Here is a 25,743-nt window from a genome sequence, read left to right as displayed (position 1 = left end):
ATAAATTGAAAAACATCATGTTTGAAGTTTTGTGCTATGTGTAAAAATCAAAAATGAAAACTTGGCCAGTTTGCTTCCCACCCACCCCAGCTTCAAGTGCCCCTGTGGAATACTCTGTGTGTCTGTAACTAATCCATAGTTGTCCATCCATGGTGAGAGATTAAGCATATGGGCGATTCAGACTTGGAGGTGTGAGCTTCTGCTGACATTTAAGAGATGCAGAAGGAATGCTAAGGAGCAGAGGGTGACGTAGCAAAGTGGGGAAGCATGTGCTTTGTGTATGAACCCCCAGTGTCTGCGGCTGACCAGGAGCTGATGGCTACCACTTGCAAAGCTTAGTGGTAGGGTTTCAGCTCAGTGGAATAGCATCTCCCTTTGCATGCAAAAGGTCCCAGGTTCAAGAAGCAGTGGTATACCCATGTTGAACTAGGCGAGAAACCTGCCTGAATTCTTGGAAGGCCGCTACCAGTCAGTGTAGACAATATTGAGCTAGATGGGCCAATGGTCTGACTCTGTATATAAGGCAGTTTCATGTGTTCCTAAGTGTATATGTATCCTTTGACATGGGGGAAGGGATGTTGCTCAACACAGTGGTGGAGCATTTGCTCTGCATGCAGAAGATCCCGGGTTCAATTGCTGGTATCTGCAGGTCGGGCAGGGAGAGAAATCCTGGTGCTGAGCTAGCTGGACCAATGATTTGACTTGGTGCAGGAGGAAAAAAGGAAATAGCTTAGGGCAACATTTCTCAAATGTGGGTCTCTAGCTTGTTGTTGGACTGCAACTACCATCACCCCTGACCATTGGTTCTACAGCTAGGAATGATGGGAGTTGTAGTCCAGCAACAGATGGAGATCCAAATACTGTCCTGTGGACTAAGGAGGGAAGGGGAAGGGCCATGGCTCATCTGTTTTGCATGCAGAGGGTCCCAGGTTCAATCCCTGGCATCTGGAGGTAGAGCTGGAGAAAACCCATACCCGTAACCCCAGAGAGCTATTGCCAGTCAGAGTCGACAGTACTGAGCTAGATGGGCTAATGGGTCTGACTCTGTATAAAGCAGCTTCCTATCTGCCCAACTTCACATCCCTCATGCTGATATCTGTCCAGAACCCAATATGCTTGTACATGGGAGCAGGTAATTGCCCGAACTGCCTGTTGTGAGAATTACCAGGTGGCAGCGGCTTGTTTTTGCCTTTGGGCACTTCTCTCTACCTTTTTCTAGGAAAGGAAGGAGAGAAGTTCATGTGCCTTAAGGGAAGAGAAGGAGGAACTCTTCTTGTTTTGCCTGAAGGCCTTAATGATCTCTATATGTGGGTGGTGATGGGTTGCCTTAGTATCGACAGCCCTGGTGTCAACTGGTAAGACCGGAGACACTTGCTCATCAAATTCTCTTTCCTTCACCTGCCTGGCCTCTCCTTTGTAGGAACAGAGGAAGCTACCCTCTACTGAGTCAGACCATGTAGCTCAGTGCAGTGCACACTCCAAGCCTTTCCTGGAGATGCTAGGGATTGAACCTGGGACCTTCTGCATGCAAAGCAGGTGCTCTGCCACTGAATTATAAGCCTTATAAGAAGCTGCCTTATATGCCTGATCCACATTGCTCAGTATTGTCTACACTGGCTGGCAGGTATCTTTTCCAGGTCTTTCCAGAGATGTTGAGGATCACACCTGGGACCTGCGTGGAAAGCAGATCCTCCTTAGTCCCTGGGATATTTCACTCTCCACGCCCCACACCCCCTGCACACACAATTTGTAGTACCCCTGCTATTCTGTCTTTTTTTCTTGCTAACTACCTGTGTAGGTTTTGGGCCCCCCACCCAATTATATGGCCAAATGTTTACTCCAAGCAGCCAAGTGCCGGTTGCCTGAAAGCCCAGTTGCCCTTCAAGACATAGAAAAGGCAGTATCAAAGTTGCACAAGCAGAAAACAGGGTAATTCCCCCCCCTCCCCTCCAGTGTGTTACGACTGGGTTGTAGGCCTTCAATGATTGCAAAACCACCCATTTTTGCTTCTGTAGCAAATGACTGCAGCTTGGCAGTCTGTTGTAATGCTGAACTCTTCTCCCATTTATTGAGCCTAAGTCATCTTGCTGTTCCTGTTCCCACTGCTGTTTTGATGGCCTTTATTTCATTTAATTTCATTATTTACTTACTGCATTTATATCCCACCTCTTTCTTCAAAATACTCAAGGTAGCGTACATGATTCTCCCCCTCCTCATTTAATCCCCACAACAACCCTGTGAAGTAGGTTAGGCTGAGTGGCAGTGACGGGTCCAAGGTCACCCCATGAGCTTCATAGCTGAGTGAAGATTTGAACCCTGGTCTCCTTGGTCCTGGGACGCAGGTGGCGCTGTGGTCTAAACCACTGAGCGTTAGGCTTGCCAATCAGGAGGTTGACGGTTCAAATCCCTGCGATGGGGTGAGCTCCTATTGCTCGGTCCCAGCTCCTGCCAACCTAGCAGTTCGAAAGCACGTCAAATGCAGGTGGACAAATAGGTACCGCTCCAGCAGGAAGGTAAACGGTGTTTCCATGCACTGCTCTGGTGTCAGTGTTCTGCTGCGCCAGAAGCGGCTTAGTCATGCTGGCCACATGACCTGGAAAAACTGTCTGCCGACAAACGCCGGCTGCCTCGGCCAGTAAAGCGAGATGAGCGCCACAACCCCAGAGTCGTTCACGACGGGACCTAACTGTCAGGGGTCCCTTTACCTTTACCCTCCTTGGTCCTAGTCTGACACTAACCACTCTCTGTTTTGCATTTATAGGTTGCGCAGTTTCAATAAGCTCTCTTGGGAGCCTGAAGTTCTCCATTACAGTAGGTTGTATCCAGCATTAGAACTTTTAGAGTCTGCTTGTTTCTTCTAAAGAGCTTCAGTCACCTGTTTTTAAAAACCTTGTTTTGTGAACAGCCTTGGATATAAATGGTGGAAAGTTAGCATTTTAAAGGAATAATAATAAAAAATCTCACCACCACCAGGAACCCCCAGTGCCCATACCTGTAAACCTCAGCTGCTGGAAGGATGCACTCATCCTAGAAACTGTGGTGGGGTGACGACTGGGTCACCTTTTTAATATGTCTCAAGGAAATTTCCATAAAACCTAAACATAGTTGTTGTTATTTTTTTATTTTAAAAAAGCCCCCAAACCAACTGAAGACCTGTTTAAAATTAATGCAACATAAGCACCTTCTTCAGTTTTACATTAGATACATTGAGGTCCTTCAGACTGGGCGGGGTGTGTGTGTGTGTGTGTGTGTGTGTGTGTGTGTGTGTGTGTGAGAGAGAGAGAGAGAGAGAGAGAGAGAGAGAGAGAGAGAGAGAGAGAGAGAGGTTGTGCAACAGGGTGTGTTGTGTGTGTTCTATTCTGCAGCAAGTAATTAAGGAAATAATACTGCATTAGTGCTGGATTGATACTGGACCATCCACACATCATTCTGCTTTGTCAGATGTTCTGTGACGCTTCCTCATTATTGCCACATTATTGCTGTCTGGAGGGACACTTGTGCTGCAGCGCCTGTAACGTTATTGATTGCAGGGTTTTGGCAGGAAGCTACAGGACTTGCTGTGATGGGAAATGAAACCTCCCCCAACCCTTTCCAAGTGTAAACAGCATTGAAAGCAGGATCGTGTATAACTACTCCGATACCCTCATGAGCACAAAACGTCCTGAATACGCAATAAAAAGGATGCCTGGAGAGACCTGTTGGTTTTCCTGCCAAGCGTCCATGGGAAGGAAACCTACTCCACTTTCAATCTGGGGTCAGCTGTAGTCTGAGGCTTCATCTACCATTCATGCATCTAACTCTTTAAGTCCCAAGGTCTTCCTGCTACTGGATCATCTGACTGTAGCCGTTTTGCAGCTATTTAAAGAACACGTTCATTTTCACATGATTTCTTGAGAGAGAGGGAAGGGGGAATAGGAGCTATTTTTTTTCTTTCCCTTAGTTGGCTGCAGTCCCTCTCCTCCAAACCTGCTTGTCTGGTTATTAGACTTGGCATCTGTGTGTGTGTGTGTGTCTCTGTGTGTTGAAAGTTTGGAGGCCCAAATGTGGAAAATCAGCCAAGGAGAGGTCTGTGGGGTTTGTAATCATATCTTGTCTAAAGAAGAACCTAGGAACAGTGGCGGAGCAAGCCGATCGGGCACCTGGGGCGGTGCGCACGCCCTGCGCCCAGGAGTGGGGCCAGTCACTCGCGGGGGCGAGGCCACCCAGGGCAGGACGCTCCACGGTGCCTCTGAGGAGTCTGCCTGCCTCCTCCCACTCAGCCACCCTACAGCTGAGGGGGAGGTGGTGGGCAGGCGTGCTGCAAGCCCTGCTGTGAGTGCCGCCTTGCATTTTGTCACCCCCATCAGTGGTGACACCCGGGGCGACCCGCCCCCATCGCACCCCTTCCTCCTCTCCTGCCCAGGAAGCTCCTGCATAGGCTACCAGGTGCATCCATCTAAGTACTGCAATGTGTATGCTAACAGGCAGAGAGTTTGCAGGGTTTCAGACACTGGACATTTCTGGACCCCACCTAGAGATGCTGGGGATTGAACTTGGCTCCTCCTTCATGGAAAGCAGACACTCTGTTACTAAGCTACAGCACTTCCCCCAAATCAGCCAAGTTACAGGATACTCAGAGTGCCCTTTGCACTAAGTAGTGGGGATGTTGCTTATCTTTTTTCCTAGGTGGACACAAAAGTGTGGATATGCTATAAAGCCTATATTTCATTTGGTGACTGTGCGCATGTTGAAACCCCACCACCAGCACCAGCACCAAACCTCTCATTTTCTGCCACAAGAGAGAATGTGCAAATGAGACTGAACAGAATCCGAAAGAGCATATTGCAGTCTTGCAAATAAGTACACACAATGTTCTAGTCCTGAGTTTTATTGTACTTTTGCCTTTCCCAACCTGAAAGCTATCTGCAACCCTTGCCTCCTTCTGTGGAAAACTGTTGTGCTGGGCGTGGAATGCTCAGACGGCATTCCCCCTGGGAGAGGATTGTATGCCCGCATACAGTTGTTTTGTGCTGCTCTTTTGCATAACCAGCCGTGGAGGTGGATCAAGGCTTTCTTCTGGGCTTTTCAAATACTCTGCGTGGCTTGCAGTTTTGGGCTATGAATCACACACTACTTTCAGTAGAAAACACAGCCTCCCCCCCCCCCTGCTGCCTCGCCACCCTGTGAGGTCAGTTGGGAAAGAAGCTCTGTGACTAAGCCAGCAAGACTGGGATTCCCACAAAGCAGAACTGAAGGTTGCCAGGCTTCCTTGTTTGAGATGACTTCATGTGGAGTCAGATCTTTTCCCTTGGCAGTTATGATGACCCACCCACCATGGTACAGATCCCCAACCCCTGCTTCCCATTCTCATCCTTCTCAAGGCAGCCCTTAGTCTGAGCTTCTAGTTGCTGTTGTACTACATGAGAACAGCAGAGAAGCCTGGCTGCTGGATCAGGCCCAAAGCGCGCCTCATCTAGCTTCCTGTTCTCACAGTGGCCAGCCAGGTGCCTCTGGGAAGCCCAAAAGCAGGACCTGAGCAAAAGAGTGCATTCTCCCCACTTGTGATTTGCAGCAACTGGTACTGTCTCTGATCCTAGACTGATTGATTAATTAATGGTAATAATAATCCTTTAATTTCTTAGTAGGTCACTACAAAAAGAGTCTGTAAGTGATTTCCAGAGCACCAAGTGCCAAAAGGCATAGCATACAAATGGAAGGAATGCATTGCAATGAAAACCATTCCAATGACCCATAAGGAAACCCGGCAAAAAAACAGCAGCAGAAATCTGGGGTTGTATCTAGCTAATTCCTACTCAGATTAGACCCATAGAAATTAATGGGCCTAAATCAGCCATGCCGATTTATTTTAGTGGATACAACCCATTTTATCATAATCTTTCAGATGCCTTGGAGAAGAGATTGATCTTTACTTGGTGCTGAATGGAGGCTGATGATGATGGCATCGTGTGGAACGTAGTGGCTTGTCCTGCCACTATCCTGGAGGATCCTGCTATTCAGCACTGAATCGGCGCAAACAGATTTTGTGCAGGTTGATGTTTGCGCTGATTTAGCGCTAAAGAGCAAGTTTTTCCTGGGTAAAACACTGGGACAAGCAGACAATCACTCAGACCCATGCCTGGAAAGCCTAGGACAAGCTGAGAACCAAGGTGCACGTTTTCCAGGCACGGGGCAAAAGGGAATGTGGATAAGCCCTCCCTTGGGAGAGAATTTCACAAGCAGTGAGCCATAACTGAAAAGGTCCTGCTGGTGGACTCAAAGCCACTGCCAGCTTTATCCTCCCTGCATTTGTTTAAACCCATTTTAAAGCCATTTAAGGTGGTGGCTATCACTGCCCTCTTGCAGCAGTGAATTCAGTGCCGGACATATGTACAGTATAAGCTAAACAAACTATAGCTTAGGGCTCCACTCTCTTGGGGCCCCAAATTTTTTTTAAAGAAAAAACCAAAACACCTGGATGTACATTTACAGAATATAAGATAAAAAACAAATAAAATAAAACATACATACAGTTAGAGCTTAATAACTATTCCGGTATTAATATACTTCTTCTTAATTATACTTCAGTTCAACAATTACTTTGATGAAAAAACATATTTTGTTTTGTGCAAATGGCTTTTGATGCCTATTAGGTCCATAAGTTACCATATAGCATATATTCAACACAAAAAACCATGGCAATTTGTTGTTGACAAAGGACAGCTGGACATACGAAGGGCCCCATTACCTTCAGTAGCTTAGGGCCTCATCAAATCTAAATTGGGCCCTGAGTGAATTCCATAGTTCAATTAACCACTGTGTAAAGAAGTACTTCTTTTCCCTTTCCTGAGTGACCATTCTAGATTCTTGTATGATCAGAGAGGGATAACGTCTTCCCGCCCCCTGCCACTTCCTCCATGTTAGGCATCATTTATTCATCTCTGTCAAATCCTAAGTAACTTCCCTCCCTGTAACCTTTCCTCATCAGAGGAGTTGCTCCAGCCTGCTAATCATTTTCTTTTGTCAAGTTTTCTGGCTTTTCAATGTGTGTGTGTTTTTTAATTTACATTCAATGAAAGCATTGAAAAACTGGCTCTTTGTTCATGCCAAAGAAGGTGGAAAAGCAGGGCCATCTTAAGTATATTTGGTGCCCTGGCGCCGTGGTGCGACGGATCCCTCCGGCACCCCCGCCCCATTTCCCAGCGCGGCGGGCGGGCGGAGCTGCGCCAGTGGGCGCAGCGCACAGCGCGGCTGCCGAGGCGCAGCTCCGCGGCGGGTGGGCGGGCGCAACTCCGCAGCGGGTGGGCGCAGCTGCGCAGTGCCCCCCTGACGGGCAGGCACCCTGTGCCACCCAGCCTAGCCGTAGGGCCGGCCCTGTGGAAAAGCACAACTTCTCTCTCTTCCTGCCTTTGGATGCTTCAGGACTTCTCTCTTTCTAGTTGTCCTGATACCTAACAATGTAAGTGCCCTGCTCAATCAGGCTACTCGCCCATCTATTCCAGTGTGTGTGTGTGTGTGCGCGCACACACACACACACAGCGCTTTATTGCGGTCTATAGACCCAAAGTGCACAATACAGCAATGGTATATATTGACAGTTATTGAGGTGTAAGAGCAGCCTTGCCAGTCAACAAAGGAACTTCTGCCTGTACCTACTCCAGTATTCCAGTATCCTGTTTTCACAGTGACCAATCAGATGCCTGTATGAAACCTGCACGCAGGACCTGAGCACAACAGCCCTCTCCCCTTTCGTGATTCACAGCAACTAGCATTCAGAGGCGCACAGCCTCCCAACAGCAGAGGGGGGAACATAGTAATCTTGGGTAGTAGCCATTTATTGTCACTTTAAGACTCTTGTGTTTGTCTGTGCTGTGCACCACAACAGTCTAAAACTCTTGACCTGCTGATGTACTGCACACACACCACCACTGGGGGTGTTTTAAGAGGAAGCTTTATAACATCAGAGCCCTGCTGGGTGAGGCCAGTGGCCTATCTAGTCCAGCATCCTGTTCTCATAGTGGCCGCTCAGATGCCTGAGGGAAACCTGCCAGAAGGGTCACTGCACCAGAGCTCTCTCCCCTCCTGTGGTTTGCAGCAACTGGTACCCAGAAGCATTGCTGCCTCTGACTGGGGAGGCAGAACATAGCCATCATGGCTTGTAGCCGTTGAGAGCCTTTATCTTCCGTGAATTTTTCCGTGAATTCTTCCTTAAAGCCATTAAAGTTGGTGGTTGCCACTGCCTCCTGCAAGGGCAAGTTCTGTACTGTTCAATTCAGCACTGAATTTAGTGCACCCAAACACACACACACACACACACACACACACACACACACACACATTTTCTTTTTCCATCTGTTTTTTATTGAAAGCAAAGAGCCATTTCTGCATTTTCATCATGAAACTACTGTGGTTTTTCTATGAACAATAACCGCAGGCAGATGTAGAGGTCAAGTGTGCTTGGTTAAACTCTTGCCAGTGCATCCTTTAATAAACAAACAAATCCAGTATTTTCTACAGTATTCCTGGGTGTTGAACTTCTTTTTTCTCCTGTGTTTCTATCTTTTTTAATATCAGGGTTTTCATATTGCAATAAATGTTTCATTTTTTCCCCTCCAAATTGGGATGAAAATGAAAACCTTAGGCATGGATGTCTTTTATACCAGGTATGGGGAACCTCTGGACTTCCTGATGTTGCTGAACTACAACTCCCATGAGCCCTGGCCATTGGCTGTGCTTGCTGGGGCCGATGGGAGTTGTAGTTCAGCATCATCTGGAGGGCCAGAGTTTCCATGCGTTGAGGGTTTTTCTTTTTCAAAAACAATCTAGTGGTGTACAAATTTAAATAAATAAATGTGTGCTAGATTGTGCCATCTCTCTCTCTCTCTCCACAATTCTCAACAAAGTACATTTTGTCAGGGTTTGTCAGTATGTTCGAGCTAATAATAATTATAACTAATTACTTAATTAACTAATTGGCTTATTCATTTAAATAAAATAGTCTGATAACAGGAGCTGAAGAGCATCATGAAGGAGGACTGCTCTGTTGATCAGGGCAAGGCAGATGGATGCTCATTGTGTTAATATCTGGTCTGGCCAGTCCCAGGGAGCTTGTGGCTGTTTGTTATGACATTTGGGACCTTTTAGTTTACCGTAGAGAAAAGGTGACTAAAGGGTGGGGACATGATAAGAGGTGCATAAACTAATGCAGGGGGTGGAGAAGGTAGTTGAGGGGGAGAATCTTTTTCTCTCTCATGAGAGGGAACCAGAACTCATGGCTGTCTGGTGGAGCTGAACAGACAAAAGAAAGAATTACATATGGCACTTGGTAGAACTGTAGAACTTGTTCCCATGAAATGTGGGGACGGGCACCAAACAGCCTCAGTCCAGTATACCTGAAGAAGCGTCTCCACCCCCATCGTTCAGTCCGGACACTGAGGTCTAGCACCAAGGGCCTTCTGGTAGTTCCCTCACTGTGAGAAGTGAGGTTACAGAGAACCAGGCAGAGTACCTTCTGGGTAGTAGCGCCTGCCCTATGGAACGCCCTCCCTTCAGATGTCAAGGAAATTAACAACTATCTGATGTTTGGAAGACATTAGGGAAGTTTTTAATGACTGAGGTTTTAATTATTTTTAATCTTTTGTCGGAAGCCGCCCAGAGTGGCGGGGGAAACCCAGCCAGATGGACAGGATATATATATAGAGAGAGAGAGAGAGAGAGAGAGAGAGAGAGAGAGAGAGAGAGAGAGAGAGAGAGAGAGAGAGAGAGAGAGAATTAATTATATAACTTCTTGGATGGCTTTAAAAGAGCCATTTTAAAATTCATGGGCTGTCAATGGCAGCTAGCCATGAAGCCTACAGTCTCATTCCATTGTAAAAGGTAAAGGGACCCCTGACCATTAGGTCCAGTCGCAGACGACTTTGGGGTTGTGGTGCTCATCTCGCTTTACTGGCCGAGGGAGCCGGCATACAGCTTCTGGGTCATGGGGCCAGCATGACTAAGCAGCTTCTGGCGAACCAGAGCAGCGCATGGAAACGCCGCTTACCTTCCCGCCGGAGCGGTACCTATTTATCTACTTGCACTTTGATGTGCTTTCGAATTGCTAGGTTGGCAGGAGTTGGGACCGAGCAACAGGAGCTCACCCTGTCGCTTGGATTCGAACCGCTGACCTTCTGATCGGCAAGCTCTAAGCTCTGTAGGTTAGACCACAGCGCCACCCGTGTCCCTCCCTAATGATTATTTAGCTGCTCCTAAATATCAGTAGATGCTTTGCATTGCCGGTTTCAGTTCAACCCAGCAATGCAAAGGGATCCCCGCCAGCTTCCTGCAAGCACCAAGCAGCTACCCCCGCCCCCTTTTTTAACCTGCCTCAAACCGGGCATCATATATGATGTCAGGTGTAGCGCAGGTGGGTGTTGTCCTGGTTCTCCTCCTTGGAACTGTACTTGTTGCCATGCCTGGAAGTTCTGAGAGATTTATTGGTAAGAGTCACTAAAACATCCCATTCTGGGTCTGCAGGTTATGGGCAGGTGAAGTCCCAGCTGACTATGGTTAGGGTTAGGCTTAGGTTCTTAACTCCCTGCCTTTGTTGTGAGGTGTTTTTAACTTTCATGGATGAGGTCCAATAACACTAAAAGGAAGAGTTTCATCCACCATTAAAAAAAATATGTGTTTTTTAAAATACATAAATACATATGAACTCTGCTGCCCTGCCCCAAAGTCACAAGGTGTTCAGGCCTCCTTCAACTGCACTCTGCATGATCCGTAGGAAAAGTTGGCCAACACAGGGCTGGACATCTTTTCACCGTGACGTAAGAACTTTGTTTACTGAGGCGTAAGGCAGTCTCTTGTTTTGACTCATCTCATAGGGAAGTTGCGTTTGTGTATATATAATTTTTTTTCTAAAAACAAAGCCCTGTTGTCTCTTACTGCTCCCAATTGGCTATTGGTATTAAAAGTTCCCTGGTGGAGAGAATCAAAGAGTTGGAAGGGACTCTCAGAGGCCATCTAGTCCATCTCCCTGCTCTGTGCAGGATCCAACTACAGCTGGGGTGGGGAATCCTTTTCAGCTCAAGGGCCACATTGCTTTCTGGGAAATCGTCCGGTGGTCACATGCCAGCGGTGGGTAAGGCCAGAAGCCATAGCTGCCAAGTCTCCTGTTTTTCACGGGAAACCCCCATATTTTGTTACCGTTTCCCGCTGTTATCCAAAATTGATTATATCCCGTAAATATCCCATAAAGCTCCTGCCGGCGGCCATTTCCCGGCTCCCGGCTGTCTGCGCATGTCTGGACATGTGCAGAAGCTATTTCTGGTACCCAGACATGCAGACATGGGCAGCCCGGCACCGGAAGTCACTTCTACGCATGTCTGGACATGCGTAGAAGCGACGTCCGGTGCCGGGCTGCCGCGTAGAAGCGACTTCCGGTGCTGCGCCGCCGCTGATCCCGGATTTTTCAATTCGGGAGTTGGAGGGTATGCCAGAAGCAAAAGTGTGTGGAGCAGCTAATGTAAGTGAATTCCTTTCTGCAGCAGGCTAGTTTCTACACACACACACACACACACACACACACACACACACACACACGTCCCTCTCTGTTTTCCATCCAGATACCGTAAGCAAGAGACATTGTCTGGGTTCAACATTCCAGCCAGGCAAAGAACATTCTGGGTGTAAAGCATGGCTAGGGAGAGGAGGGATGGCCTGGAGAAAATCCAGAAGGTCAAAGAGAAAGGCTTGGAGGTTCTCCCAGAGGCAGATCTACTATGAAACTAATGAAGCTTCCGCTTCAGGGCCCCTAATCCTGGAGGGGCCCCAGAAGCACATTGCTTAAACATTTTGGGTCTAGTAGACAAAATTTGAGTTGCATGACTCAAATTGTTTGATTTTTTTTGAGGTATATATTTCAACAATCCCAAAGTTTGAGAGTCGGTAGCACAGACGTTGTAAACAACCCCATTGAAGAAGATAACAGTGGTTACCCAAACCTCCTTGCTGGTTGCAAAGGGGGCCCCATAACAGTTCAAGCTGTAGGACTGCCACTGGATTCTCCCACCCTGGAAGCACAGGATCCCTGAAGTAGGACATCCCTGACAAAAGAAGTGCAGTGCCCCAGGCACGTTCCCCTTTTCACTATGACATGTTGAAAGGTGTAACATTTGTTGTTTAGTCATTTAGTCGTGTCTGACTCTTCGTGACCCCATGGACCATAGCAGGCCAGGCACTCCTGTCTTGCACTGCCTTCCTGCAGTTTGGTCAAACTCATGTTGGTAGCTTCGAGAACACTGTCCAACCATCTCGTCCTCTGTCATCCCCTTCTACTAGTGCCCTCAGTCTTTCCCAACATCAGGGTCTTTTCCAGGGAGTCTTCTCTTCTCATGAGGTGGCCAAAGTATTGGAGCCTCAGCTTCACAATCTGTCCTTCCAGTGAGCACTCAGGGCTGATTTCCTTCAGAATGGATAGGTTTGATCTTCTTGCAGTCCATGGGACTCTCAAGAGTCTCCTCCAGCACCATAATTCAAAAGCATCAATTCTTCGGCGATCAGCCTTCTTTATGGTCCAGCTCTCACTTCCATACATCACTACTGGGAAAACGATTGCTTTAACTATACAGACCTTCGTAGGCAAGGTGATGTCTCTGCTTTTTAAGATGCTGTCTAGGTTTGTCATTGCTTTTCTCCCAAGAAGCAGGCGTCTTTTAATTTCGTGACTGCTGTCACCATCTGCAGTGATCAAGGAGCCCAAGAAAGTAAAATCTCTCACTGCCTCCATTTCTACCCCTTCTATTTGCCAGGAGGTGATGGGACCAGTGGCCATGATCTTGGTTTGTTTGTTTTTATGTTGAGCTTCAGACCATATTTTGCACTCTCCTCTTTCACCCTCATTAAAAGGTTCTTTAATTCCTCCTCACTTTCTGCCATCAAGGTTGTGTCATCTGCATACCTGAGGTTGTTGATATTTCTTCTGGCAATCTTAATTAAGGTGTAACATACTCTATGCTAGGTTGGAGCATTTGAGATAGATATGACAGCAAGCAGCAGAAGAGAATCCACTGCAGGGTTGGGGGTACCTTTTGCCCTCTTGATGCATCTGCGCTCTAATTTCCATTGTCTACGCTCATTGGGACTGATGAGAGTTGTAGCAACATCATCAGGACACTATTTGGGCTACATAGCCAATACTTCTGTTTTGTCCCACTTCCTGCCTAGAACCAGAACATCTCCCCACAACCCGCAAAAGAGTTGATCTTTGGTATTTCTGGTGTTATAACTGTATGTGTTTCTTTAACTTCCAGAAAAGACTGGTAAGGTCCTGGCCGAGTTTTGCCAGTTCTATGAGGAACAGTATGGTGTCTCCCTCTTCAACAGTGTCCGGTATGAAATTGAAGGCAGTGGTGGACCCCAGGCTCAGCTACTGCGCCGCAAGGTAAGTGGACTGAAATATTTGAGGGCAGGGATTGACCACCAACAGTGTTGGTGCTCAAAAAGACAGTCGGGTGCATGTAGATGCATCTGTTTTTTTTGCCATCAACGTTGAAGTCCTTATGATAATGGACAACTTGAACCAGCAGTGAGGCAGCTACTTAAAAAGCAAATACCATGTTATGTTTTTGTGCTTTTATACCGTAAACCACTCATCATCCTCGGATGAAGGGGGCATAGAAATTTAATAAAGTGAGAATAATAGCTCCGTTCTATTCTGTACTTGTCAGGTGGCATCTGAAATACTATTATTTAGTTCTGGATGCTGCATTCTAAGGAGGTCACCAGAGTAGGGTGAGCAGGATGGTGAGGAGCCTGAGAAACCAAGTGCTGCAAGGAAAGCTTAATATGTTTGGCCTAGAGAAGATCAGATTAGCAGAGACGTGAGAGCTGTTTCCAAATACCAGAAGAGCAGAAGATGGAGCAAGGCTTGTGTTCCGCTGCCCCAGCAGACAGGACTTTAATTAAAGGGGGGCAGTTGCAGAGAAACAAGCCTTGGCCATACATTAGCTGAAATGTCCTAACTTTGGAAGTGGAAGCTTCTTGAAACATAAACTACAGTAGAGATGGCGAACCTGTGGCTCTTCAGTTGATGATAGGCTGCAGCTTCCATTGGCCTCAGCCAGCAAGGATGATTGGAGTTCCCCATCTCTAGCATAGGGTTGTTGTTGTTGTTTAGTCGTTTAGTCGTGTCCGACTCTTCGTGACCCCATGGACCAGAGCACGCCAGGCACTCCTGTCTTCCACTGCCTCCCGCAGTTTGGTCAGACTCATGTTCGTAGCTTCCAGAACACTGTCCAACCATCTCGTCCTCTGTCGTCCCCTTCTCCTAGTGCCCTCAATCTTTCCCAACATCAGGGTCTTTTCCAGGGAGTCTTCTCTTCTCATGAGGTGGCCAAAGTATTGGAGCCTCAGCTTCACGATCTGTCCTTCCAGTGAGCACTCAGGGCTGATTTCCTTCAGAATGGATAGATTTGATCTTCTTGTAGTCCATGGGACTCTCAAGAGTCTCCTCCATCATCATAATTCAAAAGCATCAATCAAAAAATAATGATGTCTCTTCCTGTCTACCATCTTCAATGAGATATGGAGGTTCATAGGTTGAGCAATCCCTCTGTATTTGTAATTGCTAGGAGGCTTTGGGCAAGGAATGGGGACCCGTGGCCCTTCATAAGTTTTGGACTCCAACTCCCATCAGCCCCAGGCAGCTTGATCAGTGGTGAGGGATGATGGGAAAAGTAGTCCCGCAACATCTGGAGGGCCACATGTTCCCCATCCTTGCTTTAGGCAAACTGCCAGCTCTTGGCTTCAGCCTCCTGACTGCATTATGGTGGTACTAATGCTGGCCTACCTTATAGGGCAGTTGTAAAGTCTTTTGAGCATTCAAAATCCCACAGAAATGCTCATTACTGTTTATTAATACAGTGGAACCTCTGGTTAAGAACTTAATTCATTCCGGAGGTCCGTTCTTAACCTGAAACTGTTCTTAACCTGAAGTACCACTTTAGCTAATGGGGCCTCCTGCTGCCGGAGCACAATTTCTGTTCTCATCATGAAGCAAAGTTCTTAACCCAAGTTACTATTTCTGGGTTAGCGGAGTCTGTAACCGGAAGCGTTTGTAACCTGAAGCGTTTGTAACCCGAGGTACCACTGTATGTATGTGTTGGTTGTGAACCAGCGGTTCAGTCCAGTGCCATTTTGACTCTTTGATTCAGATGTGTTGGGTGTTGCTTCCCAGTGTGGTATTCTGGTTAGAGAGCTGGACTTGAGGAGTGGCAGGTTCAAGTCCCCATTCACCTATAAAATTCACTAGGTGATCAAGGGCTGCTCTCTTTTTATCAGTCTATTTTACCTCACTGGTTGTTCTCAAGGGGTAAACTTTGCGCATTTGACAAAAGAGCATAGCAGGGTCCTTGCTGGATCAGGTCAGTAGCTCAATCTACTCCAGCACCCTGTTCCTACAGTGGCCAACCAGAAGTCTCTGGAAAGCCCACAAGCAGGAGAAGAATGCAATAGCCACTCTTCCCATTTGTGATTCCCAGCACCAGTGTTCAAAGGCAGACTGCCTCTGACAGGGGAGGGGAGAACATAGCCATTGTGGCTAGTAATCACTGGTGGCCTCCATGAATTTGTCTAATACTTGTTTCAAACCGTGCAAGGTGACCATTTTGAGGGATCTAATCCTTAGTTTTGAAATGCCTGCAGGCTTCCCTTGCGGTCATCTAGTTGGCCACTGTGAGATCGTGATGCTGGACTAGATGGACCTTTGCCCTGATCCAGCACAAGTAATATCTCTGCCTAGCTCTGGGGAAGGAGCATTGATGAGATCTTCTGGTGGCCTAGGAGACAGCACAAACAGGGCTGGTCTAAACCAGCCTAGGGCTTGCCGATCAGAAGGTCAGCGGTTTGAATCCCCTCGACTGGCCGAGCTCCTGTTGTTCGGTCCCAGTTCCTGCCAACATAGCAGTTCAAAAGCACGTCAAAGTACAAGTAGATAAATAGGTACCGCTCCGGCGGGAAGGTAAACGGCATTGCTGTGCGCTGTTCTGGTTCGCCAGAAGCGGCTTAGTCATGCTGGCCATGTGACCCGGCCATGTGCGAGATGAGCGCCACAACCCCAGAGTTGTCCACAACTGGACCTAACAGTCAGGGCTCCCTTTACCTTTACCTATAGCTGTTTTTTTATATTATTCCAGGCATCCCCAAACTTTGGCCCTCCATATGTTTTGGACTACAATTCCCATCATCCCTGACCACTGGTCCTGTTAGCTAGGGATCGTGGAAGTTGTAGGCCAAAACATCTGGAGGGCCACAGGTTAGGGATTCCTGTATTAGTCCATACAAGATTTTAGTCCACAATTTTATGTTACTTTTTGCCTGTGTCAGTTCCCCCCCATGTAGACACTTTTGGCAACAGCTAGTAATTTCTCTTCCCATCCCCCTGCTCCCCACAATTAGCTGCTTCTTGGACTTGTTGATGTTAATACAGTGGTACCTCGGGTTAAGACCTTAATTCATTCTGGAGGTCTGTTATTAACCTGAAACTGTTCTTAACCTGAGGTACCACTTTAGATAATGGGGGCCTCCTGCGGCTACCGCGCGATTTCTGTTCTCATCCTCAAGCAAAGTTCTTAACCCGAGGTACTATTTCTGAGTTAGCGGTCTGTAACCTGAAGCGTCTGTAACCCGAGGTACCACTGTGCAACCGGCTTTTGATGTCTGCCTCCCTCTCCCTCTCTCTCTCTCTCATTCCCAATCCCCTTCCTGGCAGCCAGCCAAAGTGGTTAATGAGCCATTGTATGCTGAAGTGTCCTCAGTTTAATTTTACACAGGGACCTCGGCAAATAGCCCTCAGGAGAGGAAGAGGGGGGTGGAAAAATGGAACAAACCTGAGCCATCATATATTTGGCGCACTTTGTGAGAATCAAGGGGAGATGCTGGTGATAGACAGACAAGCCTCTGGGAGTATTGTGTTGTGAGAGGGGTGGGGGTGGGGAGATGTGGATGGTGTTACCTGACGTGACTTCTGTTAGCCTCCTCGGAAATACGTGTAGATTAGGCTTACTCAACCTTGGCCCTCCAGATGTTTTTGGCCTACAACTCCCATGATCCCTAGCTAGCAGGACCAGTGGTCAGGGGTGATGGGGGGAATTGTAGTCTCAAAACATCTGGAGAGCTGAGGTTAAGGAAGCCTGGTGTATATGCAGGGGGTTTTTTGGTGGTGAAAGAGGCTCGTTCTGGGCAGTGGTGTGCAGCTCAGTTGTTAAGGCATCTGCTTTGCATGCAGAGGGTCCCCAGGTCTTCCTGATAGGTCTAGAAGAGACAGCAAAGTCTCAAATCCTGGAGAGCTGCTCTCATTCTGTGTAGGCAATACTGAGCTATATCGGACAGTAGATGGCAACTTCCTATGTTTTGGGGGAAGGGCTGGAGCTCAGTGGTGTAGGGCAACTGCTTTTCATGCAATAAGTGCCAGGCTGGCAGAGAACCCTATCAGGAACCCTGGAAAGCCAGTCAGTGTAGGGAATGCTGAACTAGATGGGCCTTTGATATGGCCCTGCATAAGGCAGCTTTCTATGTTCCTATATTGTCCCTTCTCCCAATGCTCTACAGTAGTGGTTCTCAAAGTGGGTGATACCACCCCCCGGGGGGGTAATGGAATTAACTAGGGGGCACTAAGGGTGGCAGAGGGCAGTGCCGGAGGTGTAAATGACTGTCAGGCTTGGGGAAGCTGGTATCACTGGATCAAGTTAATTTTGTTGAATTAATTAAACTAAACAGTTTTAATGGGGTTTTGAATAAATGTGCAATTCATTGTTACGGTTTAGAATTTCATCATGTTGCTATCTTCTTTAGCGGGCTGTTCTGAAAAATGCTTTTTCTAGGGTAGGGTAGGGGGCACTGAGGATGAGTTTATGAAAAAGTTTGGGAAGCACTGTTCTACACCGACATTAATGCCCACAAGGGGAGCAATAATAATCCTCCTCTGCCTGACCAGCCATAATACCCGGATTCGGAGCTTTAATTTTTTAAAAAGAGGCCAGTTTCTACCATTGTAGAAACTGAGATAGGCACTATTATAATTTTTGGGGTGAGAAACTAACCAGGTCTGCACTTTCAGTGTTTTCCTTTCCCTCCCACCACCCCAAGGAATATTCCTATAGATGCACAGGGAGAAGCTACTGTAGCATGATTTGCAGGAGAAGAATTGGGAAGAGATCCCAGATTCCCCCCCCCTTTTTTTGCAAGAGGTAGAGGAGATCACGCACTTCAAATAAGCATTGAGAGTGTTGGGGGTTTTTTAAGGGCAGGGCAGGAAAACTTTCTTCCAAAATTTGGGCAGGTCTGTAAGAGAACATATAGACTGAGGGGTTCTGTTTCAGACTTTGGGGGCTGGGAAGGAGAGACTTCAGGAAGCGGGCACGGGGAGGGTCCCGCAATAAGCTTCAAAGGAGTCTTGTTGGATTTAGACCCTTCAGCCAAAAATGGGTCCTAGAGAAGCTCAGGGAGATTGATAATAGGAAATCCCTACCTTTTGTGTCTACTTTCTGAAATACATGGCATAGAAGGGAGAAAGGGGATACAGGGGGTGGGGAAGGAAACCCAGGGACTTTTTTTTTTAAAGATAGCAGAGTTATTCCAGTGATCAGGGAAACAGTTGAGGAGGAACCAAAGGTTGCTGGTCTTTCAGCTGAGCTGATGGGGTGACCCTGCTTCCCTTCTCTCCCTCTGCTGCAGCCTGATGGAATGGCTGCTTTCTGGTGACAGAGGAGGAGGAGGAGGAGGAGGAGGAGGAGGAGGAGGAGGAGGAGGAGGAGGAGGAGGAGGAGGAGGAGGAGGAGGAGGAGGGGCCTTATAGAGCACAGCCAGGTCATTCTGGTTTCCTTTGGTTTGCACTGGATCCCAGTTCACTCTAGTTCAAGGTGCTGCTCATTACCTAAAGCCATGAGCAGTAATGACTGCCTCCTTCAGTATGAACCTGCCTGGTGACTGCATATATTCTCAGAAGTGCTGCTCCGCATCCTAACACATGGGGAGGTACCTTTGTTTGGGAGCCTTCTACCGTATGTTGTGGCACTCCATTCGTGGAAGCCCGCTCCCAGAGGAGATTCAACAACTGGCCCCATGCTCAGTGTGTGTGTGTGTGTGTGTGTGTGTGTGTGTGTGTGTGTGTGTGTTAGGCAGGGCAGTTAAATACCTTTTTATTCCAACCAGTTGTGGATGGTTGTGGGTTGTTTTTCCTTGGCTCGTTTTAATTACTTTCTGATTTTATGGTTCGCGTCTTTAATTTTCATTTTGAATGTTGAGAACTGCCTTGGGGGGGCCTTTTGAGGCTTGAGTGGTGGCCTGTAAAAGACTTTTGTGAAGAAAGGATGGTGTGTACACCCATCTAATTGTTCCTTACAACAATAGTTAACTCAATTACTATGCAGGACTGACAAGCTGGCTGGGGATAGTAAAGGTAAAGGCCAGTAGGTCCAGTCGTGACCGACTCTGGGGTTGCGCGCTCATCTCACATTATTGGCCGAGGGAGTCGGCGTATAGCTTCCAGGTCATGTGGCCAGCATGACAAAGCCGCTTCTGGCAAACCAGAGCAGCACATGGAAACGCCGTTTACCTTCCCACTGTAAAGGTAAAGGTAAAGGGATCCCTGACCATTAGGTCCAGTCGTGACCGACTCTGGGGTTGCGCGCTCATCTCGCATTATTGGCTCGAGGGAGCCGGCGTACAGCTTCCAGGTCATGTGGCCAGCATGACAAAGCCGCTTCTGGCAAACCAGAGCAGCACACGGAAACACCGTTTACCTTCCCGCTGTAGCGGTTCCTATTTATCTACTTGCATTTTGACGTGCTTTCGAACTGCTAGGTTGGCAGGAGCTGGGACCAAGCAACGGGAGCTCACCCCGTCACAGGGATTCGAACCGCCGACCTTCTGATCAGCAAGCCCTAGGCTCAGTGGTTTAACCACAGTGCCATCTGGGTCCCTGGCTGGGGATAGTAACCTGACTTAAATATCATACGGAGGTGTACTTTATACCCAGTCAGACCATTGCTCTGTCTAGCTCAACAATGAGCACACTGATTAGCAGCAGCTCTCCAGGCTTTAGGATAGTACCTCTTTCAGACTTACCTGGCAGTGCTGGGTACTGAAGAGGGGACCTTCTACATGCAAAGTAGCACGGGGGGATGTAGGGTGTGCCAAGGGGTGGTATAAATCAGCAGCTATGGAATTTTGGTCTGCCCAGCTTAGGTCTGCCCCAGGCACCATTGGAGGTTGATACACCACTGGGTATGAGGGCACCAGATACAATATACCATATAATTTTGGACTGCCTTCTCTTCGATATTCTTTGGAGAGACCTACTTATGGCTCCCTTGAAGTTTTAAGAATCTGTAATCCAGTATCAGTTGAGGGATGATATGCCCGAAACTACTGAGATTGTTTCAGGATATTTAGCCAAGATTTTTAAAGTCAAATTTAAGACTTAATGGTGTCTACTTATTCTTTTATATGTCTTATGTGTTTAATATGACTGGATTACCAGTGCTTTATGGATGGGTGGTTTTTCCCCCTCTCCCTCTCTTTTATGATTCTGTTGTCTAAATTGTGCCCATAAAGGCTGAATGAATGAATGAAAAGGTGCTCTACTATTGAGCTACCACCGTAAAAGCTTCAATCAAATCTTAGTCATGCTGTAGGAACATAGGAAGCTGTACTTAGTCAGATTGTTGGCCATTCTAGGTCAGTATTGTCTACACTACACTGACTGGCAGCAGCTGTCCAAGGTTTCAGACTGGGTTCTCTGTAAGCTGAACACAAGAGCACTCTCCTCTCCTGTTGGAGCATCTGGTATTCAGAAGTATTGCTGCTTCTGACAATCATGGGGACAGTATATCCATAATGGCTGGTACTATCTCTGCGGGGTGGTGGGTGCCCAGTAGGGTGGGTCAGGAAAAACTTTTTGGGGAAAATGTTTCCTCCCTTGATCTTATATCAGGCGTATGGTATAAACATAGTCAAATTTCAAATTTGGGACAAATCGGTTAATATTTAGACCCTGCTCCTACAGATTGAAATTTTGCCTCACTACGAGTGATGAAAACATAGGAATTTGACTCATTTATTCTCAGTATGTTAAATTGTGAACTAATAAACATAAATTTTAGATTTTATGTAGAGCAATAATAGTTGCATACTATTATTTTCTGCAATATTTATTTATTTAAGATAAAACATGTTGATAATTTACATGAAAAACCAATGGTTTTGAACAAATTATATGGAACAATTAAGCAAACGGTGTTACTAAACAAGTAAACATAAACATTAAACAATAAAACACCACTCATATTATGAGTTTTTTATGACCCACCCTAGTGCCCAGGCACCCACAAAATTGTCACTGCGGTGGCTAGTAGCCACACCAATAGCCTTGTCCTCCTTTAGTTTGTGCTATCCTCTCTTAAAGCTATACATCACTGCCTCACATGGAACTGAGTTTTGTATTTTAACGCTGAGCTGCATGAAGATGTGATTCCTTCGCATTGTCTTGACAATCACTAGGCATGTTCAGTCGTCCCCTTGATTTTGGAGTGGAGCTTGAAGGGATATGTTGCTATTTTTATTTCATAAAATTTATACAGTGCTTGATTATAAACAACAATTACAACAACAACCCTCCAAGTTTACAAAAAGATGGAGTGGATGGAAACACAGTTCACTCAACAGTTCTGTAAATGATGGGGCTGAACCAGCCAGACCCCAGATCTCATAGAATCATAGAATCGTAGAGTTGGAAGAAACCACAAGGGCCATCCAGTCCAACCCCCTGCCGAGCAGGAAACACCATCAAAGCATTCTTGACATATGCCTGTCAAGCCTCTGCTTAAAGACCTCCAAAGAAGGAGACTCCACCACACACCTTGGTAGCAAATTCCACTGCCGAACAGCTCTTACTGTCAGGAAGTTCTTCCTAATGTTTAGGTGGAATCTTCTTCCTTGTAGTTGAAGATCTGATCTAACAGTTCTTGAGTGACCACGAAGGCTTTGTGCATTGAGGGCTATGTTCAGTCTTTCTTGAGCATTCTTTCGTATTTGTTTGTGGGGCATGTCTATACATCTTCCTGTCAATCATTCATTCATCCCACACTTTTCATTACATTTCCCTGTACATCATGGACAAGTGACGTGCAAGGCAAACTTTTTTTAAAAAAATTGTGCCTATTAAAGATTTTATTGGGTTACAAAAGTACATGCATTGCTCCTATTTTCAAGTTGTAGAGTCTTTTCTACAGATCAGTTTCATTCCATGTTAATTTTGTATACAGTTTAAGGTTGGGGGAGAAAGGAGGGGTGGAGGGGGAGGGGTGGTGATAAAAGCATGTTCTTTTACTTAGTGTATGTGTGAGGTTTTTGTGTCAGCATCAGTTGGGAAGGTTCTCTTTCTATTCATTTATTAGTTTTCATTGGAAGTGAGAGAGGTTGGTGGGGCATGGTATGATTGGTTGCCTTTAGTTGACTGCAGTGAGATTTGTTGGGGGGGGGAGGGTTGCCATATTGATTCATATGCTGTTGGTGTGTTCTTGTTCTCTTGTTGGGCTGTGTGTGTAATAAAGGGGAGCCGCACCAGGGATAAGGTGTCCTCTTTTATTTGTCCCCATGTCAGTTTTAGTCTGTTGGCTAGTTTTTCTAGTAAGGCTGTCTCCCATACAATTTGGTAGCAGTGGTCCACATTCACTTCTCACATGTGTCTTCAGTGTCTAGCTATGATGCTTCTGGCTGCTGAGAGTAGGTGGGTTATAAGCTCTTTAAAAGCATGAGTGAGCATTATTGTCTTGGAAAATATTCAATAAGGCTAGTGATGGGGTAGCTTCTAATACCTGTTTAGTTATTGTGCATATTTCTTGTAGGACTGCTGTCCAAAGGGGTTGAATTTTGGGACAATTCCACCACATTGTGGTGCAGAGCAAGGCAGGCTTTACATGTGAAAACACATTTTAAGTTCTCATGCAGGGACAGTAGTTCTTCTCCCCAGCTCCTTCCCTTTCCTTTGTTTGTATGTGACAGAGAGACCGGACTAAAACAAAGCCAGAGGCTACAAAACTAATTGCATTTTTGGCCAAGTAACTATTATTAGTATTAGTATTTTATTTAGACCCCGCCCATCCGGCTGGATTTCTTTTCTTTTTAGAAAGAAAGACCCCCCAGTTGGGTTTCACCAGTAGAAGCAGTTGCAGTAAAAAGACTAAATATGGATAGGACTTGGGGAAAATATAAAGGCATCCTTGAATACCATGAAGACAACATAAAACTAAGAGACAGGCAGGATATTTTTAATTGGATACCTGATTGGTCTCAATATCTCAAAACAAATGAGAAGTTCAAAAAAAATAAGGAAATAGGATTTATTCAAGAAGGATCAGAATTTGAAACAGTGATTTTGGGGTGCAATAAAAAAACTAATTTCTAAATTATATAAGCCATTGCTAGAATGGGAAACTAAAGATGAACTTATAAAAGAAGCAATGATTATGTGGGCCATGGGCATAATGTTTAAATTGACGAGTGGGAAAAATTATGAAAGCAAACAATGAACTTCTCTGCTTTTTACCAAACAAGAGAAAATGCAAAAATAAAATAAAATTTAAAAAATGCAGTACAGATAGTATTTGACACTGATCAAACTGGCCAAAATGAATAGAAAGGATTCAAAACTCTGTTGGAAATGTCTAGAAGTTGAGGGTACATTTATTCACTTATGGTGGAAATGCGATCGGGCAAATGAATTGTGGGAAATGATGTCCAACGAGTTGTTTTTTGTTGTTTTTAAATTACATTTCCTAAGAAACCAGAAGAATTACTTCTTGGCATAATTGGGAATGAGTTACACCCCCCCCCCAAGCCCATTATTTATTCTTATATGCAACAACAGTGGCAAGGATAGTATACACAAAATATTGAAAACAAAGAGAGACCCCAGGGAAAGAACAATGGCTAATTAATTAATTGAATGTGTGAAGCTTGCAAGTATGACATCTGAAATAAGACCTGTAGATGATAAACAAACGAGGAGTGAGTAGGAATATTTAGGGGAATATTTACAAAAATTCGATCTTAAATACAAATTCCAAGTAGGGGATACCTTCTGACCAGCAGTTGACAATATAAAGGACACGAGAAGGCTGAAAATAAGGTGAATGTATTACTGTATATGCAGCTAATTAAGATGTACAAAGAACTGTCATGGAATGCTGGATGGGAAGTCCAAAAGAATTATTGTACAAGAATGTAAAATGATAGGATAAATAAAATGAAAAATAAAACAAAAATAAAAGCAAAAACTTTCCTGACGTTTTCTAAAAGTTGCGTAATTCTTTATCTCTCTGACATCTGATGGGAGGGCATTCCACAGGGATGCCACTGCCAAGAAGGCCCTTTGCCCATTGTGTGGCAATGTCCCTCCTTCCCATGAAATCAAGACTCATGACACAGTGATTGAGATTTAATTGGGGTGGTTAAGGCCACAACTTTATTAATTAAGCATGTTGAGCGGAATTGGCTTAGGTGTTGGAACCTAACAGACTATATCCGACTCCAACCCGTGTGTTGGAGTCCTTGAGAAGTTAACCACCAGAAAGGAGCCCTGCAATGTAGATCTACTAGAGCTCCTCCTGTGGCCACCGAAGGGGCGTGCCCTACGGCCCAGGCAACTCCAGGCTCAGGACCAAGCGTCGCCCCCGGAATCCTTTAACGGAATTACTTCTCCAAATTTGGGCAGCTGGTGACGTAATCTGCCCCTCCTCCATCTATTGTTATGCAAATTTCCAACGCCTAACCGCCTAACCTAAGTTGTGACGACATGCTACGAGGTAGGCGAAAAACCCATCATGGCTAGCCCAGTATGGGAAAAGTCCTACCCGGCCCGCTGACTAACCAGGCAACCGACTCACGTCCATAGCAGCGTCCCCTTACCTCTTTTTAAGGGGTGGGCGGGCGGGTGAACTGTTCGCTCTGGCGAACAAGGAAGGAAAGAGGGCTGCTTCCCGCCTGCGGGGAGCTTTAAACTTGGTGGCTCCGCCCCGACCGCTCTCATTGGCCGGTCGGGGGTGACGCAGGCGGGAAGCCACCATCGCGTAGGGGCTGAACTCACAGCCCCTACGCGGTGGTGCAGTCGGTCGGCCCACAACGCCACTTCCGTCGCAGGCGCGGAAGTGGCTTTTCCACCTCTTGTCTCTTCTACTGTCCAAACAAGGCAGTGATGTTTCTTTCCAGCTGATCCTCCATCCTTTTCACGGCATATAAACACCCTTAAGTGCTTAATTGCAACTTTCTCTGTCTGCCTAGAGGCAAGACAAGCTCAGATGCAAAACAGGATACTTGGTGTGCTGTCTGCCTTGAGCCTTTGATCCTGAGGGACCCTGGAGGGCTTCCAGTCTTGTGACCTGTCCCAGCTGCTGGGTGAGGGTGGAGAACTGGCAGGAGGAAGGCCTCCAACATCTTCATTAAGGTTAGGGGTCACATGTTAATGAAGCTGCCTCCAGCTGCTTTTCGGATCAGGCTAGATGGTGGAAAGCTATTGGCTAAGGCATGTGGTTAAGGTGCTGGACCCGGAAGCCATTTTCTGAAAGGCTTTTGCAGAATTTGGAGTGAGTGGAAGGAATCCTGACAGTGCCCTCATTGGGCTAGGAAATGCCAAAGCTCAGATCCACGCCATACTTTTAAGGCACATGGCTCCCCGCCAAGAATCCTGGGAATTATAGTTTGGGAAGGGTGCTGGGAATTGCTGCTGTG

The 25,743-nt window shown here is 46.5% G+C and overlaps 1 protein-coding gene across 1 annotated transcript in view; it reads left to right on the top strand.

The window, feature by feature from the left end:
• Nucleotides 1-25,743, top strand: part of NIBAN2 (niban apoptosis regulator 2) — a 95,104-nt gene that overhangs the window by 24,567 nt on the left and 44,794 nt on the right. The window contains exon 2 of the mRNA XM_060270145.1: nt 13,269-13,399. Within this exon, the coding sequence (XP_060126128.1) occupies nt 13,269-13,399 (131 nt within the window). The remainder of the gene's footprint in view (nt 1-13,268; nt 13,400-25,743) is intronic.

Source organism: Zootoca vivipara, chromosome Z, assembly GCF_963506605.1.
Source record: "Zootoca vivipara chromosome Z, rZooViv1.1, whole genome shotgun sequence".
NCBI lineage: Eukaryota > Metazoa > Chordata > Lepidosauria > Squamata > Lacertidae > Zootoca > Zootoca vivipara.
The sequence above is the reverse complement of the archived record's forward strand: the minus strand, read 5'-3'. Positions and strand labels throughout refer to the sequence as shown.